The sequence below is a fragment of the Sebastes fasciatus genome, chromosome 16 (genome assembly GCF_043250625.1).
Source record: "Sebastes fasciatus isolate fSebFas1 chromosome 16, fSebFas1.pri, whole genome shotgun sequence".
NCBI lineage: Eukaryota > Metazoa > Chordata > Actinopteri > Perciformes > Sebastidae > Sebastes > Sebastes fasciatus.
Genome location: NC_133810.1, coordinates 6,863,177 through 6,883,837, shown reverse-complemented (window position 1 = coordinate 6,883,837; position 20,661 = coordinate 6,863,177). Strand labels below are relative to the sequence as shown.

The following is a 20,661-nucleotide window of genomic DNA, read 5'->3' as shown; positions in this document are numbered from 1 at the left end:
AAAGCTAAATCTGGAGTATGTTTAAAATATCTGGATGTCGTACTGATTTGGAAAAAATCTCCAGTATGCATCGGACCAGTCTGCCTTAGTACAGTCTATGGTCACAACAACTGTTGCCTAAAACGGCTCATTTAGAAAAAAAAAATTGTAGCTATTTCATTACTAAATTCACTTCTGAGATATTTTAGGCAGGTTGATTTTAAATATTATTAAATTAACGTTAACCTGTGGTTGTGTGCCTTTTTGGAGTTGAAACGCTCCACATGCGCCTGCAGGAGTAGCTCGCTCACCAGCCAACCAGTCGCACTTACAGACCCGGCTACAGAGCAGCAGGCGGTGGCGAGGGAAAGAGCTGCCTCTGACAGGGCAGGAAGATACTTGTTGAGACAAGTTAACAAGTTAAACTGTCTTAAACTAATACATTTATATCTGTAGGGATATTGTTCCACTGTTTTGTTGCTGTAACTGAATTTTGCAGTTTGAGCAACTTGTCGAGCAATCGTTGGTAATCTTGTTTGTCTTATTTCACCATGAGCTGTTAGAATAAATTGTTAAGGGTGGCAGCTAAACCATGTATGTAAACCAGTATCTTATAAACAAACTAAGTAAACAAACATTGGTCATAAACACAAAAAATTCAAAGCTCAATAAGTTGTATTTTTCGAAAATATGTCTGTATACGGTGCGGTTTCTAAAAGTAAAGCTGACTACATCAGCTCCATTGAGTCATGGGCTTTAATCTTCAATATATGGCTCCATAGGCCACATAATAATTGTTTTACATGCTGACGTAAGCCAAGTCAGTGTTATTTATAAAGCCTAAAATGACAAAATATAAATGTGCAACCTGTACAGCATGCTGTCCTAACAAAAACATGTAGTGCGAACCAGTATCCATCAGCATGGTGTAAACCAGTTTGCTTTTTGTTATTGCGTGGAGCACCACAGCCCAAAACCCTACTGGGGATCAGTACAGGAGTGTGGTGTGTCTGCTCTACCTCCCGCTAACCCGGAGTAATCCGTTAACCTGCCTACTTCTGCCAGATTTATATTTCTCTTCGGCTTCCTGTTGATGCAGCGTCGCCCTCTCTTTCTCCATGTTTCTCTCTCAACCTCATAAGCATTATCTTAATCATGCTTTTATACTGTTGATACCAGTAACATTTTCTCCCTGAGCAGGGCATTACACTCTAATGTGCTCATTTTCCCTGGCCAAAATTACTTCACTATCACTTTTGGTAGACCCTAAGCCCGCAGAGAAATTATTTGGCTGCTATTGTCAGAGGGAATTAACGGAGTGAAAAGGCTTCTTTTTCATGTAAGGGGTTGGGGGGGGACTCTCAATGCCTGACGGACACCAGCTGAATGGATGTTATTTACAGCAGAGCGAGCTGCTGTGCTAATGATGAGTGCAATAAAACAACAGAGGTACCGTTGAAAATCAGGAAACGGCTTACTGCCACCTGCTATATTACAGCTGTTAGTCTGTACTGACAGAGCAGTGTAAGCCGCTGTGTGTGTGCCAGAATCCCACATAGATCTTTGGATTGAAGACATTTTCCAGTGTGGACTTTTTTTAAGAATTAGTCTGCAATTCAGCAAAAGGATTTGGGTTTAAACTCAGAATCGGGATTAAGTCTAAGCCATCAGGGATACACAACTTAAAGGGGCTAGAAGGAAGAATCAGAAACTGCTTGTTAACAGTGACACCAGTGGCCGTTAAGTCAATGACAGTCAGCGTCCTGTTGCTCCCATTAGCAACATTAGCCAGTTAAAACCACAGTTTCACTGTACATTTCATAGGGCAGTCAAAGTTAACGCAATAATAACACGTTAACGCAAATTAGTTTTAACGCCACTCGTTTTTTTAACGCATTAACGCAACTGATCTTTTGGAGGTTGTATCTCAGGGCTCAGTTTTATAGCTAGAGTGAAGATACTGGCATCATATGAAACTAGAAAACCTAATGAATACATTCTCAAAGCTAAACTAACTCTCTTCTGCTCCGCTGCTCGCTCATTTTCTCACACACTCGACGCCGCTCTCTCTCTCTCTTGCTTCACCACTCACTTCCCACTGGCTCTGCTATTCTCCCACAACACTAGTTTACCCCCCAACGTCAGTCACATTCCTGTTTTGCAAGTCGGGCTTCACTAGATATAACTTTGTTTATTTGTGCTTCCGTGGAGTTTGTGTTGGAGTCTGAGTTGTGGTGGAGGCTGGTTGTTTGTTGGCGTTAGTGGACTCCATTTCTAAACAAACGTTAGCTATGGTTGCACACTGTTAGCCCTGTAGCGGAGCTGTACATATAGGCACTTGCGAGCGTGCATGACGTCACATCCACTGGAGTTTCCCGGGAAAAACTGGCCTGCATTCTTCACATTTAAAGCAGTCTACAGGCTAAGAGAGGAAACTCAGAAAGTCATGAAAGATCTAATTTTTAGGTTAGGTTTCAATCAAACATTGGCCATAAATAATAAGTAAAAAACGGTTTATACGTCTAAAAATGTACATACAGTCCCTTTAATAAACATTTTTTCGACAAAGTGTTTTCAATGTTATGATAGTTTAGAATTAAATGAGCATTAAAATAAAAAGCAAGTTGTTATGGTAGGCTCAGATCAACAACAGGACACATAAAAGACCATCATAAAAGAGCAACCATTTTACTTTGTTGCTCACATTTGTGCGATCCATTACCCACAACTTTTCATTGAAGTGTGAATTTTCTGGTAATTGTTGCAGGCTTTCTGTACGTTTCTCTCCCCGCCCTAAACAACAAAATCCGGTGGTGAGGCATGCAAGTCGCCCCTCTCTCAACTACCCACACATCCCCCCATGGTGAGAGAAAGACAAAGATAAACACAGTAATGCAACACGTGGGCAACTAAAAGCCTTGCACCAAAAAAAAAAAACAGCCGCCATTAAAACCACAGAAGGCCTTCATCCTTTTAGAGCTAGTCTTTTGATGACTTTGATGTGTCCGTGGCTCCCACACTACTAATGTCGACTGTAATTCAACAGCAAATCATGCCGAACCTTCGCCTTGCTAATGGGAAGACAGGATGTTGTGGCTGAGCTGTCAGAAGCTGATTCTCACATTATGTTACAGACCCCCCACCACCATACACACACACACCAGCTCCCGCTCCTACACTACCACCACCATGCACACACCGCTGTAGTCAACCAGAACAGAAGTTGGTAGGAGGGCATGTATGTAGCACACACTCCCATGTAAGAAATCAGACAAGCAGCAGGGGCATCAGCATGTTCACTCATAGTGGTGATAGAAAGCATCTGGTTCTGGTTACAACATATTAGACCAAGACATTCTCATCCTAACTCGTCACATACATGCTTTTGTCATACCCCTTGGAGTCACTTCAGGTTTAGGCAACAAAGCCACTATAGTTAGTTTTAGGAAAAAAGTACAAGGTTGGGCTTAAACATTTGTAGAGTGAAAATTGAACTGAAGGTTGTAAACACAGGACACAAACAGGATGAGTGTTTCTTGGACCCATCCATATCCCCTCCTGTCCGCCCAGTGCATCTCTTTTGCTCTTTAAACTACGTCACCACAGCACTTTCCCTGAGTATTTACTGTTGATGCGGATAGGTTTACTTGGAAAGCACAGAGCATTTCATACAGGCACTAAAGGGTGCCGTGTGTGTCGGTATCACACGCCGACGGCCGTGACAAAGCATCAGTATAGAATGAGAACGGGCTACATATGCAGAAGCTGTAGGCAACGGGACAAGATTTTGGCATCGTAAGTTTACGTTGACCATTCACGTTGGAGCAGGCTTTGGTTGAATGCAGGTAAACAGTCCGTGTGGAGAACAAAAGAAGCGGAATGCATTGGCCGAAATGCAACCTGGGAACCCTCCGGCTATCGTCTGACCATGATTTAGCTTTTTATTGGTTTAAATTTAGCTTGTAAACAGGTTACTTGTCAAACAATCCGGTTGTATCTCAACTCCAACTGGTCTCGCATCTCAAGTTCATCTCAAGGTTTTTCTGATGGAGCTTGTATCTTACTCTGTGTCTTTAAGCGATAACCCAATGAAAAGTTAATAGAATGAATGAAACTTTGCGACCAGTCTGTAACCAAACTACATGCTCCCCGATGCGGACTAACCCTAACCCTTGGGCTGAAAATAAAGATACACTAATGCAGCAAGTAAGGAAACTCAAAACTCAAAAATAATAATGTTAAAGTTCCTCCAACAGTCTGACAAAATGCACCAAAATAACCCCAAAAGCTGTTGTGAAATAAGCGTTTTCCACATCTCTTATGTTAAGATTTAATTTTCTTTATCAAAAGTAAAAAAAAAAACAGCCACAATATCAGCACAAGATCCCAAACTGTACATTAGAGCTGTGTGATTTAATGATAAAATCCGAATGGCGCCTCCCCCGCCAGCGCTCGACAGCCAGAACAAATGCCGCTACGGCCAGCATCTCCTCTAATGCATCTGGTTCCAGAAGTATTGTGACCCTAAGTGATGGAGAGCACCATGAGACTGGCTGACACTAACAATGTTAACAGCGAAAAGAAAGCAGTCTGCACCGCTCTAACTCTCACTGCCGCTCTTACTTCACAGGGTAAGAAAACACGAGCATCGGGGTGTTCCTCTCGCGGTCGAGTGAGACCCAGTGCCGAGGGGTTTTAAGTTGTTTACAGGCTGCCGCTTACCCAATAACTGAGATCTCTTCCTCCCTGCTCCGGCACCAGCTCTGGCTTTATTGCACACCAGCCTCATGTTTAGTGACCCTGTTGCTCTCAGTCGTCTTCCTTACTTTGCACTTCTTCTCCATTGAAGCACATGGGAGTTCCTCCACAAGTCACAGTTAGCTCTTAAAGTGGCGTCTAACGTTCCTTCCAGAGGTGCAAAGTGTCCCGATACATCCTATTCAAAGCTGCAAGCGCTCTTAGTTTGCTGAAATTGCACTTGAGTGGAAGTGAAATTGCTGGTGTAAAATGCTAAGAGGAGGAAAAGTAATTCATCACTTGCAAAACAAATTTGCAAGGAAGTTGTGTTTAGAATTCTGTCTCTCATGAATTTTAAACACCTCGATCTCTCTGCCGTGTATCAATTTATGACATTACGGCGGTAATTCTGGGAAAATTCTATAACTTAAAATCCCAACATTCATCTCCCGATACCCATATGGAAGGATTGTGTCACAGTGGGTGTCATCTTGAATTTCAATGTTTATTTGATTACACTCAAAAGGTCACAGCCATAGAAATAGAATAGGAGTAGAACTGTTTGCCGTGGTCATTTGGTGGTCTATTTTGAAGTCACGTTGGTGATGTTTGTGACGTGTTTTCCATACTCATATTACATTGTTTACGTACGTATTTCACTTAGTTTATGTCCTTATTTTAAGCCCAACCATGATGTTTTTCCTAAACCTAACTAAGTGGTTTAGTTGCCTAAACATAATTGCAACCTTTACCATAGTTTTGTTGCCTAAACATAACCACCCCCGTTTCAAGATAACGGCGTGAAAAGAAACCAATACATCAAAATGTCTTTTAAACCAGGTAGCCAATTAAGAACTATCAGAACTGGAGTATTTGAATGATGTGTTATTTTCTTTTCTTATATTTATTACATTTTTAAGTCCTCCGTAACTTCTCTCTGGAAAGATAAAATGAAAAGGTGAGAGTTCAAAGACACATAATAGGCCAATAACGTACTACTCTTTCACATTATTGGAATCCACAAATGTCACTTTGAGTCAATGTCGAGTGTACATAAAGCCTCTAATCACAGCAGTCGTCAGGGCTTCACTGGTTGGGATTATACAGGGGCCAAGGACACCTCCTGAAAGGGCTAAGGAAGAACTTACACAAACAAAAAATACCAGAAAAATGGTAGAAACCTTGTGGAGGATAAAATATAGATAACCCTTTCAGGGCTAAGAGGCACTAAACGGACACAAAACAGCAAATCAATAAGACAGTTAGATGGTGTAGCAGGTCAGAAAACTGAATGAAGCACAGAAACATGAAAGCAAACAGGGGAGAAAAATACTTTCTGATGAGGTCACAGCGTTTTACACAAGGTACCGCCGAGCAGGATTCAGGTGCTCTGACTTTCATTTCTCTGTGTTTCCATTTGCCCAAGTATTTACCCAAAACATTCACATTCACAATTTTGGCAAAAACAAGATAAATCTGTGTAATGTTAGTCATTTTGATAAGATGATAATTTCTGCTAGTTTAATTCACTATGTGAAGCATGTGAAAATTTCCACCTTTTATGCCTCCCAGTGGTTGTATCACAAACACGCTACTGTAACGTGCAGAGCTGCTCTGCCTCCCAAGCTTAAAGCAAGACCTCAATCCTAATTTTAACAACTGTCACTCATATATACAATACACGTTGTAAGTAAAGGAGGAAATGTGTACCTCAGACATCTATGAAGTGGAAAAATACATGTTTATCTTTGGTTGAACAATTTAGTTTTGGTTTGTTTTCCCCCTCACATTGCCCTAAAATATTAGTTTAAAAAATGAACAGCCGTTTCCTAAACCTAAACCAAGCAGTCTATTTTATCTCTGATAGCTTCTCCCCTTAAAATTAAAAACCGTCATATTTCCGGCATTACTTTATGATCTTAATTTGATGGACACTATCTGCACTTACAGCCTGAAGCTAAATTTCCACTTTCCAGAAGTCAATTGTGTTAATACTTCAAGAGTTTCTACAGCAGGTGAAACACATTTTAGCAAGTAATCATTAGTATTTAACATTTTAGTTACTTTTAAAATAACATGTATACAGTATATACTATACTATACCCTACTATACCCTACTATACTACACTATACTGCACGATACTGTACTATACCATACCCTACTATACTACACTGCAATATACTATACTATACAATATCCTACTGTAATACATTGCACTGTATTATACTATAACCTAATATACTATACTACACCCTATGTACTACACTACACTACACTGTAATATCTTATACTATACCCTACTGTACTACATTGCACTGCCCTATACTATACTATACTATACTACACTATACCCTACCATACTATAATAAACACTATACTATATCCTACTACTGCACTATACTATATCCTACTGTACTACACTGCACTATGCTATACTATACTATACAATATTATACTATACTATAATATTATATACTATACTATACTACAGTATATCCTACTATACTACACTGCACTATACTATTCTTTTATATACTATACTATACTATATACTATACTATGTCCTACTGTACTACACTGTACTATAGTATACTATACTATATTATACTATACTATATCCCATTATACTACACTGCACTATACTATACTATACCATACCATATATTCTACTATACTATATCTTACTGTACTACACTGCACTATACTATACTATATTATATTATACTATATCCCACTATACTACACTGCACTATACTATACTATACTATACTATATACTCTACTATACTATATCTTACTGTACTACACTGCACTATACTATACTATTATATACTCTACTATACTATATCCCACTGTACTGCACTGCACTGCACTATACTATACTATACTATGCTATACTATACTATACTATAATGTTTTTGTAGCCTTTTTCACAGCTACCATTAGTTTCCATTGAATGAGAATGAATCATTGTCATTATGTGGCACATCTTAGAATAAAATATTGTAAGTAGGTTTAAAAATGATATTTCGTATTAGTTATATGTTTGTTTCCCAGGCGTCAGCCATTAGTCTGTGCTAGAGGTAGTTTATTTCAGGTGTCCTATTGTTTGGTGTGATTACTGGCACCATGCAGATATGGAGTGTTTCTCTCATCCGGTGCTCACGTGGAGTTTTTTAACTCAGCGGCTTTAGCAGGAACGATTCCTGTCAGGCTGCGTCTCGGAGCTTCCCGCAGTCCTGCTCCTTTCATTCAGACCAGAAACACTGATTCATAAGCCTCATCAGTAAACAAGGGCCGGTGACTCAGCGGGAGAAAGAATACATTCTGCCCATCACATTTGAAAGTCAATAAGCTCCAGTCTTCTGTGATACATCGCACCAGCTAGTCCCAAAAAAAACAAGAAATGTAGCTTACAGTCAGACAATTGCCTTTTCTTTTAATCTTTATTTACTTATTATTTATTTTTACTGCTGAGGTTTTAATGAGTTGTTGACACTGATGATCCCAAACATCTGCTGGACCCTCACAGTTCATGATGGGATGAAAAACCAATTAGACAGCACCACCCCCGAGCTGGAGTTGTGGCTCTCAAGCATGTGTGAAACTCATCAGCTCAAGCCTTGTCTGCCAGCCGACTTCCCGATGGGTCACTTCTCTCCGCCTTTGTGGGCACATTGGTGTGTGCAGCCTTTTGTATTGTCAAGGTTGTCTTTAAAAGAACGGAATTGTTGATAGATTAAAAACATACCGTAGATCAACAGCGTCTGAATACTGATCCAGATCACCCGAAGGCCTTCATTAGCATTTTAAAATTTGCTTCAGGCAGACTTCTGAGGGGCAACACGGACCTCTCTGCCTTGTACTTGAATTACTGGATACACTTTTCTTAAAGTGGAATAAAAAAGATGATTTTCTGAACTAACAATTGTGAACAGATTTGTGCAGCAACAACTTCTGCCCTTAGGGAAGACTACTTTTCAATGATAAACAACCTCTGCACCCTTAGGGGGAAGACATCCTGCTCTACAAAGAGAAGCGTTACTTTTATTATCTCTTTAATGTGACTTCAGGATGTAGTGCGTTTTCAATTTGCAGTGATTTCATAGTGAAATTACCTTCACTTGGAACATCAAAAGTTACATTCAGTAATGCAATGACAATAAATGTGACTGTAAATGCAGAAATGGTGCTAACTCTGTTTAATACAGCTTTTTTGAGAAAACTAGTTCTTAGTGCAGGGTACCCACATTGTGCTGCCTGTTCAGTTACTGATAATAATGGGACTTTTATAATCAATATAAAGCACATAGATCCCATAAAAACTAACTTATATTGTTCTCTGTTCCATTATGGAGTTTGGTTCCTTGAATGTGTCACATTATGTCTCTACTGGTAATCAATATGAAGAACATAAAGCTAGTGTTAGTCAGATATTTTTACTCAACAAATCCCGATGAAAAAAAACAAAACCAACAATGTATTAGTACGTCTTTCAGTACTTTCCAACTTCTCCACTTTGTCTGTGGTTCTAAGCTCCGAGCCCGTTTGTTCCAGCTGAAGTTGTAAATCTTTAAAACAGGACATAAATATAGGTAATTTCCTGAAACAGCTGCTCACTGCAGTTTTTAGCAAATGTCACTCAAACATTAGTAAATAGTTTGTTTGACACTTTTTTTCAGCCACAAATTTGATACGCAATTAAGAATAAGTTATAGGCTTTGACTGAGCAGACAACACGTGTTGGTAGGATTAAGTTATTGTTGGTTTTTGTATAGTCATAGGTTTTGTTAACAATTACAAAGATATAAAACGTCACCAGCCTCATACTGTTTTCATAAATAGAGCCAAAGCACTACTAAATTTCTGTCGACTGTGGTTTGGTCCAGCTGGTAATTGTGATTGGAATTTTGTAGGTGCTATGTAGAATATGTTCAAAATTTATTACGCAAACAAATGCATTTCATCTCATGTGACATATTGTAAAGTGTTTCTTTTTTAAGCATTTGCTGAAGAGAATCCTCCAAATTGAAAACACAGTAACATTTATGCTTTAAGCTCCTGAAACCAGAAGCAGCCATTCAATGGCAGAGCCGCAGTGCAAAAATAACTAGTTAAATATATTATATAGTATTTATATTATGACCTTTTTCGATTACATTTTTATGGTATACTATTTACTATGACCTTTTAAATTAAATTTGTATGACTTTTTTGGCATAATATACTGTTACTTTTTATGACATTTTGACATTTTATGATTTGTTTAATGACATTTCATACTATTACTTTTTCATGACACTATGACTATTCTTGTAAAAAACAATTATGACATTTTTTATGACATTTCTTTTATATAATACATTTTGACTATTTTTGTTTTGAAAAATTTAATTTTCTTTGACATATCATGACATTTTTAACTATGATTATTTTTGCAAAATAAAAAGTTTAATGACATTTTATGACTTTTTTATGACGTTTTTTTTAAGTTTTATGCCACAACTGCCTCATCAGAGTTCTTATAACTCATATGCGATCTTTTTATTTTTATTATTTGTTTTGTCTTCAACATTTCGACACATTGTCTTCATCCTGAAGAAGGTAAAATGTTGATTCATAAAATCTGTGCAGCTTTCCTCTCTCTTTCCTAACTTTGATTTGTACCTGGGAGCCACTAGAGCAGGTGTGTGTTTTCCTCCAGGTCTCTGTGTAGTGAATCAAAAATGAAGGGAAGAAAAGTAACAGCAGCAGCAGTTTAGAAGTGTAAATATTGACATGATGATGTACACGGTCTACTGGCGAGTAAAGCAATTTTGTCATTTGTGCCACCTGCAAGAAATAAGCATTACAGCTGCAGCTTGTTCTGTTTTATAGCTACTCTGGTGTGCGTCCATCACATAACCAAATTATACACGGCACACTGCTAGTAACGATTAAATACTGCACCTCTTCCCTCTCCTCCCTCTTCCATACACATTCCCTTTCCTCACCTTCTTATAACACCGTATTTCATTAAAGTGTGGACTAGCCTTCCTCCTTATCAACAGCCAGAAATAACTTATTTTTTCAGCACATTTCAATAACCCCAAAAGCTTTTTTCAGTCCGTTCTCGGGCAATCAGAGCAGCATGGGAGGTCTTTAACCAAGCAGCACTGCCAGCGGCTTCATATCAGTGCAGCCCTGCCACTTCAACAAGGAAAATGTCACTTTTGATGTCTCCCCCTGGTCATTGTCAGGGTGGGGAGTCCAACCTGGATAATGAAGTAAAAAAAGGAAAAGCTGTGGGAGGAAAAATGGTCTCTGGTCAAAGTCTGTGTTCTCAACAACAACCCTGCTTGATGCTGTTCATTTATTTTGTTTTGTGTGTGTGTATTATTTCCCTCCTTCTGTTTTTGTGCTCTGCCATTTATCGTGTCATCATGTTTGAGTTTATACATCAAATTTGTCTTTTTTGTTGTTGTCAGTATGCTCCCCAACGCTTCTCCTGGGAGATATTAAAAATGCACAGACACGTTTGTTTGTCAAGATAGCTCGCTGCATAACAATGACAGCATAAGTACAACACCAGCATGTGTTACTCATTAGGCGTTTAATCACTTCTAACAAACCATGTGCTCGCTAGCATTGTCAGTATTGTCGTGTCATGGTGTGTAGCCCGTGAGTAGACATAAAAGAGAAGAACGAGATCAGCTCAGGCGGTGTGAGACGCTGCAGTGTCATCGTTGTGTGTACAGTATTTAATGCACTGCCACCGCCAATTCATCAAAAGGTCTGCGGACGACCTTTAGCTCACACACACACACATTGTGACACACAATGAGCTGTTGGTCATACATCAAACAGCGATACCATCGCCTCACAGTGACTTTACTTTATCTTCATGGCTTTTATACTCATTTGTTTCCCCCCTGTGTTTGTCGTGTATTTGTCCTCTCATCCAGATGCTCCCACCACTACCCCTATACCCACCACAGCCACAACCACTACCACCACCATCACCACCACCATCTCCTACCCTGAAGGCAATCAAGGTACCGTATCTCCCTCACACAACCTGTTTATCTCTGTGTGTATGTGTGTGTGCTCCCTTATCCCCCACGCAGCCTTGAATCACTCCATATATCTCCATCATCATGCCACAGCGGCAGTCATACTCATATGTTCCTTCATCGATGGGTTAAGGTCACCCACTTTCTGTCTTCATTCACCATTTTCTTTAAAGCTTTCACTGTTAAATTCTATTTGTAATTTAGGCTGAGGCGGCAACATGTATTCACATATATTCTCAAATACAGTAAATACCAATATGAAGATACTAATGGCAGTGTTTCAAATAATACATTTACTTTCTACTCAATGAAGACTATGAAATGCTGAAAGCTAAGAAATAAACTAGTAATGTAATCCGAGCTTCTCCGTGCCCCACTGGCTCAGTCACGGCCGTCCCTCTGCGCTCATAAGGCTGTTAGGGCTGATAACGATCGATCGTCCAGACCGAAGGCGCTGTTGCGGAAGCATAACTCCCACCCTCCGGTTCACCCCTCAGGTTAACACCATTATCTCTGTCAGACCTGTTGCCGTTCTTTGCACCGTTAGCACCGTTAGCTGCGAGCTGCTCCCTCAGCCGTCGCCATGTTAAGAGCCGTGTGGAAACAATAGAAATGCTCTGAATTTTGCATTCAGCACCTTTAAAGGTCTTATTGATAACATTTGTATGCATCAACAGAGCTTTTAGAAAGGTGCCAAATAACATCGCTTTTCATAAAAACAGTTTGAAAATGTTTGCAGGTCCTAAATAAATGTTTTGTTTATCTCTTAGGAAGAAATCTGCAGTTGGTTCCCACCTCTAACAAGGGAAAAAGCATATGAGCATGTTTCTCAAAAGGTTTAACTATGTACGTAAAGGCGGAATGAGTAGGATTTCTCAATTGCGTTTTGTAAAGACAACATTCAAGGTTACGCAGCTCGCCAGCGGGTTAAAGCCAACTCCAGATTCACTCTCGTTTTGGAACGAGCTCTGGCGTTTCGCCTCGTTATATTTGCTTTTTTTTCACTGCTGTGTCCATTATTTCCATACCTTCCTCTTGGATGCATGCTTACGACCTGGCACCTGTTGGGTTGACGCCCAGAAAACGTCCCGAGCACAGCAAACTAATAAAATCCTTGCAGAGGTCTGCAGGGTCTCTGCAGATACAAACACCGCCACACATTTCTAACAGGTCATAAGTGATGATTGAGAGGGATTATTTTTGTATGAGCGTATAGGTGCCATTAAGTATGAGCAAATATTAACAACCGTTTTTGCAAAACTATTATCACAGCGAGGCTTCTGTGGACTATAATTGTTCTAGAGTCATTTAACAAGTGCATCTAATGATTTGTGCGCGTGTGGTTCCGCTATGAACAACTGGCTGTTGTCAATCATTGTCTGACTTTCAACATTATTCTTCAGCACAGCCATTGTGCGGTTGCAAACTTTGGCATTGCTAATTATGATTCACAAAACTAAATGCATAACAGTTCTACTAAATGTTGGTTAACATGGAAACATGGCTGATAAAAATAGACTTTGATGGAACAACCTCATCTATCCAGCAGTCACGAATCATGACTAATTACAGTGCTCCATTGCACAAAGTGATGTGCCCCCACTAGTTTTCTGCTATTCAAATGAGTGTGTAGGTGTGCATGGGTGTTGGGATTGAGAGGAAAAATAGTAGGTCAAGGCCTAGCTGGTGTTGCTTTTTTTGTCAGTGCATCCTCTCAGAGCAACCTGGTGGCCGTCAATACTGTTCATCAACTGCTTTGTTCCCAAAATCCTTTCACAACAGGCCTGGTTTCTTTGTTCCCCCACCAAACTGCTACTCCATCACCCAAGAATTACATTCATTACAGTTGTAAATAGCAGTGTGATATCCCCTGACATGGCATGATGAGAAAAGCTAAGGAAAACAAATAGAAGGCTGTAAATGATGAACCACGGGTACTGGATTCACATAATTGTTCTATAACGTCTCGTCACTGCAGACACAAGAATTGCCTTTTATATGAAACGCATCGCTCATTCATTAAGTAAATTATAGATCATACTCCAGGTGGGCTGTGCTAAGAGGGTAGCAGTGGGGATGAACAATAACTCAGCACAATAATAAGCACTTGAAAATTAGGCCCTTTTGAAATAAGCAAATTTTATCTTGCTCTTTCAGAAACAGAACTCGGGGCTATTGTGAGGGTAAATCTCCAAAGGGTGTAGATAGAAAACATCACTTTATGCCTCAACTCCGAAATCAGCCTGAGCTCCAAATGCAATCAAAAGCCTCTCTGACAGACCGCTCAATTGGAACAAATCTCACAAGGCTGGCAGAAATCACAGGCATTGTGCTTGATTATGCCATCTGATTGGATTAAAGAGAATACCTATCTATGCAGGCTGATTGATAGCTCCTTTGTCTCAGATCAAGGAGTGTGCACAGGCCTGTTCTGATTATAGCTATTCTGAGTGATTAACACTCGGATCTCTGCTGATTATTCCTAATGTGCCTGCTGAGAATAATAGAGATCCTTTATAGGTAAATAACAATACTACAGATGTTTATTTTCTGAAGGTTACTGGCACAAAATCTGGGAATTAGGCAATTAATAGAAGCGGGGCCATGTCAATTTTTAACTTAAAAGAAGAAATACTACAGTTACAAATACATGAATTCATAAGCAATAAAATTCACTTTTGCTCAATTCAACTAGCCGGTTAGACTGTTATCAAGTCATTAAATGGGCGATATCAGTGGTTATCAGCCTCATAGATGTGGGTCAGAAAGGGCCTGCTACACCAACTAGTAGGTTTTATCATCGATTTACATGGGCGATCATCGAAAGAAGGCATAAAAAAAGATGACAGCGACCTCTAGTGACTGTAGTAATTATTTCCTAAAGCTAAAGAAGTTGTAGTTGTGTTGCCTTAACCTAAAGAGACTGTTTTGCTTGGGCTCAAAATGTATGAAATGAAACCAAATTGGTTTCATCCAGTTTTACGACGTGTTAGAACATGTTGCTTTTAAATTTCACTTTCACTTTGACAATGTAGTAGGTGTAGCAGGCCAATACTGACCCACATCTATGAGGCTGATAACGCTCATTTAATGACCTGATAACAGTCGTGGGTTTTGCTGCTACAACCTCATTTGGTCTGGTATGGCCATCTAGTTGTCCTCTAATTTAGGATAAAGATGGTCTCGCTTGCCATTTGTGGCCACAGTGGCCACTTTTCCTAAAACATCTCATTGTCTCATTTTAACTTGTGCATTTAGCAAAACAGATTTACAAAATTTAATTTCTTAGCATTTGTCAGTTTCCAATTTTGCAAAACAATGTGAATTTTGTGCAAAAGTGCATGAACATCTCCACATAATAAACTTTGCTTAATATTCCATCACTGCGTCCATATTTCCTGACAGTGAAAGATTTGAAAGTGAAATACTGAGGCAATCACAACCCCCAGAACTATCGATTGAGACCATAAACTCATGTTTACAATGTTTACTGAGGTAATAAATCAAGTGAGAAGTAGGGTCATTTTCTCATAGACTTCTATACAATCAGACTTCTTTTTGCAACCAGAGGAGTCGCCCCCTGCTGGCTGTTAGAAAGAATGCAAGTTTAAGACACTTCCGCATTGGTTTCACACTCCCTTTAAAGTACTAGCTTTTGGAGCTATCAGCCTCTCACTGCAGTCTTCATAAGCAAGTATGGACCATTAGTCATGTAAAAACAAGTCTGGCCGTATTTAAAATACTAGCTCTGACTCTGCTTTCTACTATAAAACCTCCTCCATACTTCACGACAGATTTAAAATAATTTCATAGAAGTCAAATACTAAAAAATCACTGTGTACAGTATGATGGCGAGTTATTTTGGTCCCCTGTGAACGGGACTTGCGTTGAGATGTGTGGGCTCCACCTGATAAAGCAAACCTCACGTCTTCAGTGCCAATATTTTCAGGTTAAAACAACCCACTTACAGTTTCTGCCAGATGTCCTCTCTTTGCTTTCAACTATCAGGGGCATTCCATTATTACTGTGTATATAGATTGAAGGCAGCAGACTCATATGGCCATAATACGCTCTGCCAGTTGATTTCATTTACCCACAGCGTGCCGCCCACTGCCAAATGAATCTATCAGAGTGAGATTGAGTTTTTTTTTTTTTTTTTATCAGTTACCCATTAGAGGGACAGAACAGAGCACTTTAAAAAATCTATTAGAGCCCCAACACATGGCTCTTAAGTGCTTGGAAAGTGACATGGGGAAATGACTAAATTGCTATTTTCACGACTAAATACATTTCTAAATGGAGATATCTCGCCGACCAGCTCCTAGAATTAGGAAATATTATGAATTTCCCTTTACAGTCTCCTGGTATTTTTTATATTCTTCCAAACATCTTTCAGGAACTGAATGTTCTGCTTCTCCGTTCTTAGTCTCTTTTCCTGTGTGCTTTGCTGTCCATATATATTTTTTTTTCTGACATTTCTGTGTCGGTGTGGAAGAAAGATTTTGGTTGAAAAGCAACATTTTGTGCTGCACACTCTCCTCAGGGGCAGCGGTCTATTGCTTTAGTGGTAGTCAGGGCCAACAGGAGGTCTTTTGTGAAACAGGAGCCGAGCCCAAAAGTACAAATCCTCTGCTGTCTTTGTAGGGATTCAACATTCATCCTCCCACATATTCTATCTCTCTCATTAGCTCACCTCCCTCTTCCCCCCCTCAACACAATATGACTAATCGTTCCCTAATTCAGCACACCGCCGAATGAACAGTGTCAGTTAATCCCTGAACGAAGAAAATAGATTATAAATGTGCACCTTGTGCAAATAAAACAATCAGGCGGCAGGCTAGCGTTACTTTTAATTGATGAAAGACCATAAACGGTGCTGACAACCAATTCATTTAACCCGCACTATAGACAGGACAACAAAACAGGCAAGGGAAGGGGAGAGATACAAATATCTATTACATTCGTCTGGGTCTTAAATGACATAAACACCATCTGGTGAAGTGACTTAAGAATGGTATGAATTTAGATGTGCCTCCACCTCACATTCTGCAGACTAACACGTGCACACAATGTGCCAGATAATGTGTGATATTGTTCCCACTTTGCTCGACTTGATTCCTTGTCCATTTTGAAATTGGAGCAGCCAGCTATAACTAATTTGATTAAGGTCAATAGCAACACAATAAGTGCTGTCATGTGACATACGGCCCTGGGAGAGCATCAATGATGTTATAGCACTCAGCATCATGGAAAACACCAGTCTGGAGCCCAACACATCTTCTTAATGTGGAGGTATATTGTCTTTTAGAGGCATTACGGCGCTCCACAATGACCAAAATGAGATGAAACTCGTAAAGAAGGGCCGTGAGGCAATCAGCTAGCTACACAATATCTGAAAAGCATCACCAGTAGAGACAGATTTGCAACCATACGACTCAGTATTTACACATATACTTATATTTATACTTTACCTTAAAGCTCCCAGACTGCATGGAGTGTGTTAAAATGTGTTCAAATAACTGCTAAATTGTGCGTATAAATTCTGTATTTGACACTTTCTATTAGTGGAGAGCCAGCACAAAAGTAACAGATAGCATTAAAGACAAAAACTGTTTTTGTAGTCGTTTTTAGTTGTAATAAAGAACTTGCGTGTGTTTTAACAATACCAGGTGTTATTTTGTACAAATGTGGAACGACTTCAGCATAATTTGAACAGACATTGCGCATTTTCAACCCCATCAGTCGGGTATATATTATTCTTGTTTTCATTAAACGTGTTGTTATTATGTGATAGCAAACATATTATGCCCTCTTATCTTAATAAAAACCTCTAACATGTTGTAAAACTGAATGATACGTCACGTTTTGAACACAAACAAAAAGGCTTATTCAGGTTTAGGTAATAAAACTACAACTTTTTTAGGTTTAGGCAACAAAGCTACAACTTCTTTAAGTTTAGGCAACAAAGCTACAACTTCTTTAGGTTTAGGTAATAAAACTACAACTTCTTTGGGTTTAGGCATCAAAACTACAACTTCTTTAGGTACAGGCGACCAAAAAAAACACTTACCACGGTCGCTAGAGGTCGCTGTCATGTTCTTTTATACTTTCTTTCAGTGATCTACTACGTGAATAGATGATAATACCTACTAGTGGGTGTAGTAGGCCCCTATTGACCCATATCTCTGGGGCTTATAGCGACTGATAACGCCTGTTTAATAGCCTGACAACAGTGTAATCGGCTGACATTGTGAGGTAGACATGAATATCTGTACCAAATGTCATCGCCACCCATCCAGAATCTTTTAAAGGATTTCAGTTTGGACCAAAGTGGAACGACTAGCCGACCAAAATTTGCATAAGCCCTAAGACATAATTAACCAACCAGGAACCGTTATACATCTTGCATTTAAGAGCCCATTTTGTTGTTTGGTCGCAGAGTTCGCCTCAGTCAAACAACAACTTACAACAAAAATGAAAAGTTACTAGATGCTGATAGTTCCTCGGGACTCAGAAATAGAGTTTCTTCCTATATGTGCTGTTTTTTCACCAGCATTCATCAGTTGTTACAGGGACAAATGTATTGTTGAAGAGAGAAAGAGATCCCCGTTTCTCTATCAACAGAGCTCTGTGGGGGACGGCAAAATTCTGGTAAATGTAGGAAACCACAAACTAAAGCCAAAGTAGAGAAGGCAGGTTAGAGAAAGTGGATCCAACAAAAAAAGTAATCTAGCTGCCAGCGGGGACACCCAGCAGCCTGTTGGCATTTTCAGCATCACGGGGTTCCACCTAATCCATTTCTGCCAATACAATTATGATTGGCATGCAGTTATCTCTGCATGTTGAGCTGGATGTCATGTCACAGTGAGTCACCAAAGGGCTCATGGGAAGCGTGGCAACTGGTAATGGAGCTGATGTGCCCGCATCATGTCTGTGAATGTCAGCGAGGACACTGCCGATGTCTCAGTTGACCTGTGAAGCTAGAGATGGTGGATGAGGAGGAGGCTGCTCAAAGACGGACAGGCAATCACTCAGCAGCAGACATATTGAATGGTCCCACATGGCTGCCACCCACAGTGTAATGAGGGTTACCAGGCCATGCTGCCTTTCTGTTGACTGAGGCGTACAGCAGGGACAGAGGCTTCATTTTACATTTTGACGTCAATGAACACTAGTGCTGTTCTGTTGAAAAATGTTCAGTCCCATGAAAATAAAATTCCTCCAGTGAGTCACTTCCCCATTTTCATTTAATACATGAGGCCTTTCTCCATCAGCATTCTCGTCTATACTTGTGTTCATGTGGACCCAAGTAGATGAGATTTAAAGGTACAGTGTGTTAGATTTGGTGGTATCTAACAGTGTGGTTGCAGGTTGCAAACAACTGAATACCCCTCCGCTCACTTCTCCCTTTCCAAGACTGCAGTAACGTGAGCCGCCTGCGTGAGTGCAAAACCGTGCAAAAAAGGCTCTCTCTAGAGCCAATGATTGGTTTGTCTGTTCTGGGCTAATGTAGAAACATGGCGGTGCAACCATGTATATGTGATAACACCTGGATATGGTGCCGGCGCTCAGCCTTGCTTCCAATTTTGTCTAGTGGGCACTTGCATTATTGCGAGAAATCCCCCAAAACAGTTGACAGGACACCTCGAACTGCAAACAAGGTCGATCTTTCATTTCTGAATTTTTGATCCATGGAGGTTTTATATTTGTAAAACGTTTCTCGAGGCGAGGAAATCGATTTAAACATCTGTGACGTCAACAATGTAAACGATGTAAAGTCTATGGGGTGAATGGGAATTTGGGCCAGCCGGAGAAACACTACTGACTGGACCTGCTCCCTATGTAGATATGAAGGGCTCATTCTAAGCTAACAAAAACACAACGTCTCTTAGTTTCAGGTGATTATACACCAAAGAAAACATCGCTATGAATATTAAATTCCACCCTCAAAATCCTACAAACTGGCCCTTTAAATTGATTTATCAAAATAAAGGTGAGCTAGACTGACAAGTCAGCGTCCATGGTCACTGGCTTTAAGCAATCCATTCAATAAGTCTCCAGTGACGGTGATGTCTCATAACGTTTTAAACTATAATTCAACTATAAAACAACTTAAGGTCTCAGAGTCAAGATCTAATATTTGTTGCTTGCCAAATTGGTTTGGCTGAAGGTAACATAACATTGTGCAACAGCCTCAGTGCACTTGTGGCTCTTTATATTTACAGATCTTCCCACATCTATATATATATATATTTTTTTTTTAATTTAGGCAGTGCAGTGTGATATTTGTTTTTATTGTAAATATACCTGATATACAGTGAGGATTCCTTCAACAAATTGTAGAATCTTTAAATAGAAAATCACCCTTTGCTCATCGGGGCTGCAATGATGTAGAACAAGTACAAAAAAGGTTACAATAAACCAATACATGTCAAGAATCCAGCTGTATGTGAAAGAATGTCAGCGCAATTAACATGCAACTGTAAATATCACCTATTATTGATAACTAGTCAGCTAGCTTCCTGTTTTGTTACGTTGTGTGATTCAACCAAGTATGCTAAGAAACTCTCAGTGCAATGACTGGCCTGTGGCATTATTTAGCACTCAACTACTGGAGGACCTTGTAGAGAAACGGGTCCGCAGAGGCCTCGGTAATTCTGAGATGGACTCCACACAGTCTCACCTTGTGAGATCGCTCCCAGTACCCCGGGCCTCTGGCGGCAGAGCAGAGGTGTGGCGTTGTCTATACTGCTCCCAAAACAATTACACATACTGAGCACCATCCTCTCTCTTACACAAACATCTGTCTGCGTCTTAATAGCTTTCCACCACTTTCTCATGTCTCCGCTGAGACAGAAGGCCAAGGAAGCGTACGGCACACTAATGTACATTT

At 39.8% G+C, this 20,661-nt stretch overlaps 1 protein-coding gene across 5 annotated transcripts in view; it reads left to right on the top strand.

Annotated features, from left to right (window-relative positions):
- cadm1a (cell adhesion molecule 1a) overlaps positions 1–20,661 on the top strand; it is a 420,394-nt gene that overhangs the window by 359,064 nt on the left and 40,669 nt on the right. For 3 of the 5 annotated variants that reach the window (XM_074609886.1, XM_074609887.1, XM_074609885.1), the window contains one exon: positions 11,661–11,750. The exons of the other annotated variants lie outside the window; for them this stretch is intronic. In XM_074609886.1, coding sequence (XP_074465987.1) covers positions 11,661–11,750 — 90 coding nt within the window. The remainder of the gene's footprint in view (positions 1–11,660; positions 11,751–20,661) is intronic. 5 annotated transcript variants of the gene reach the window in all.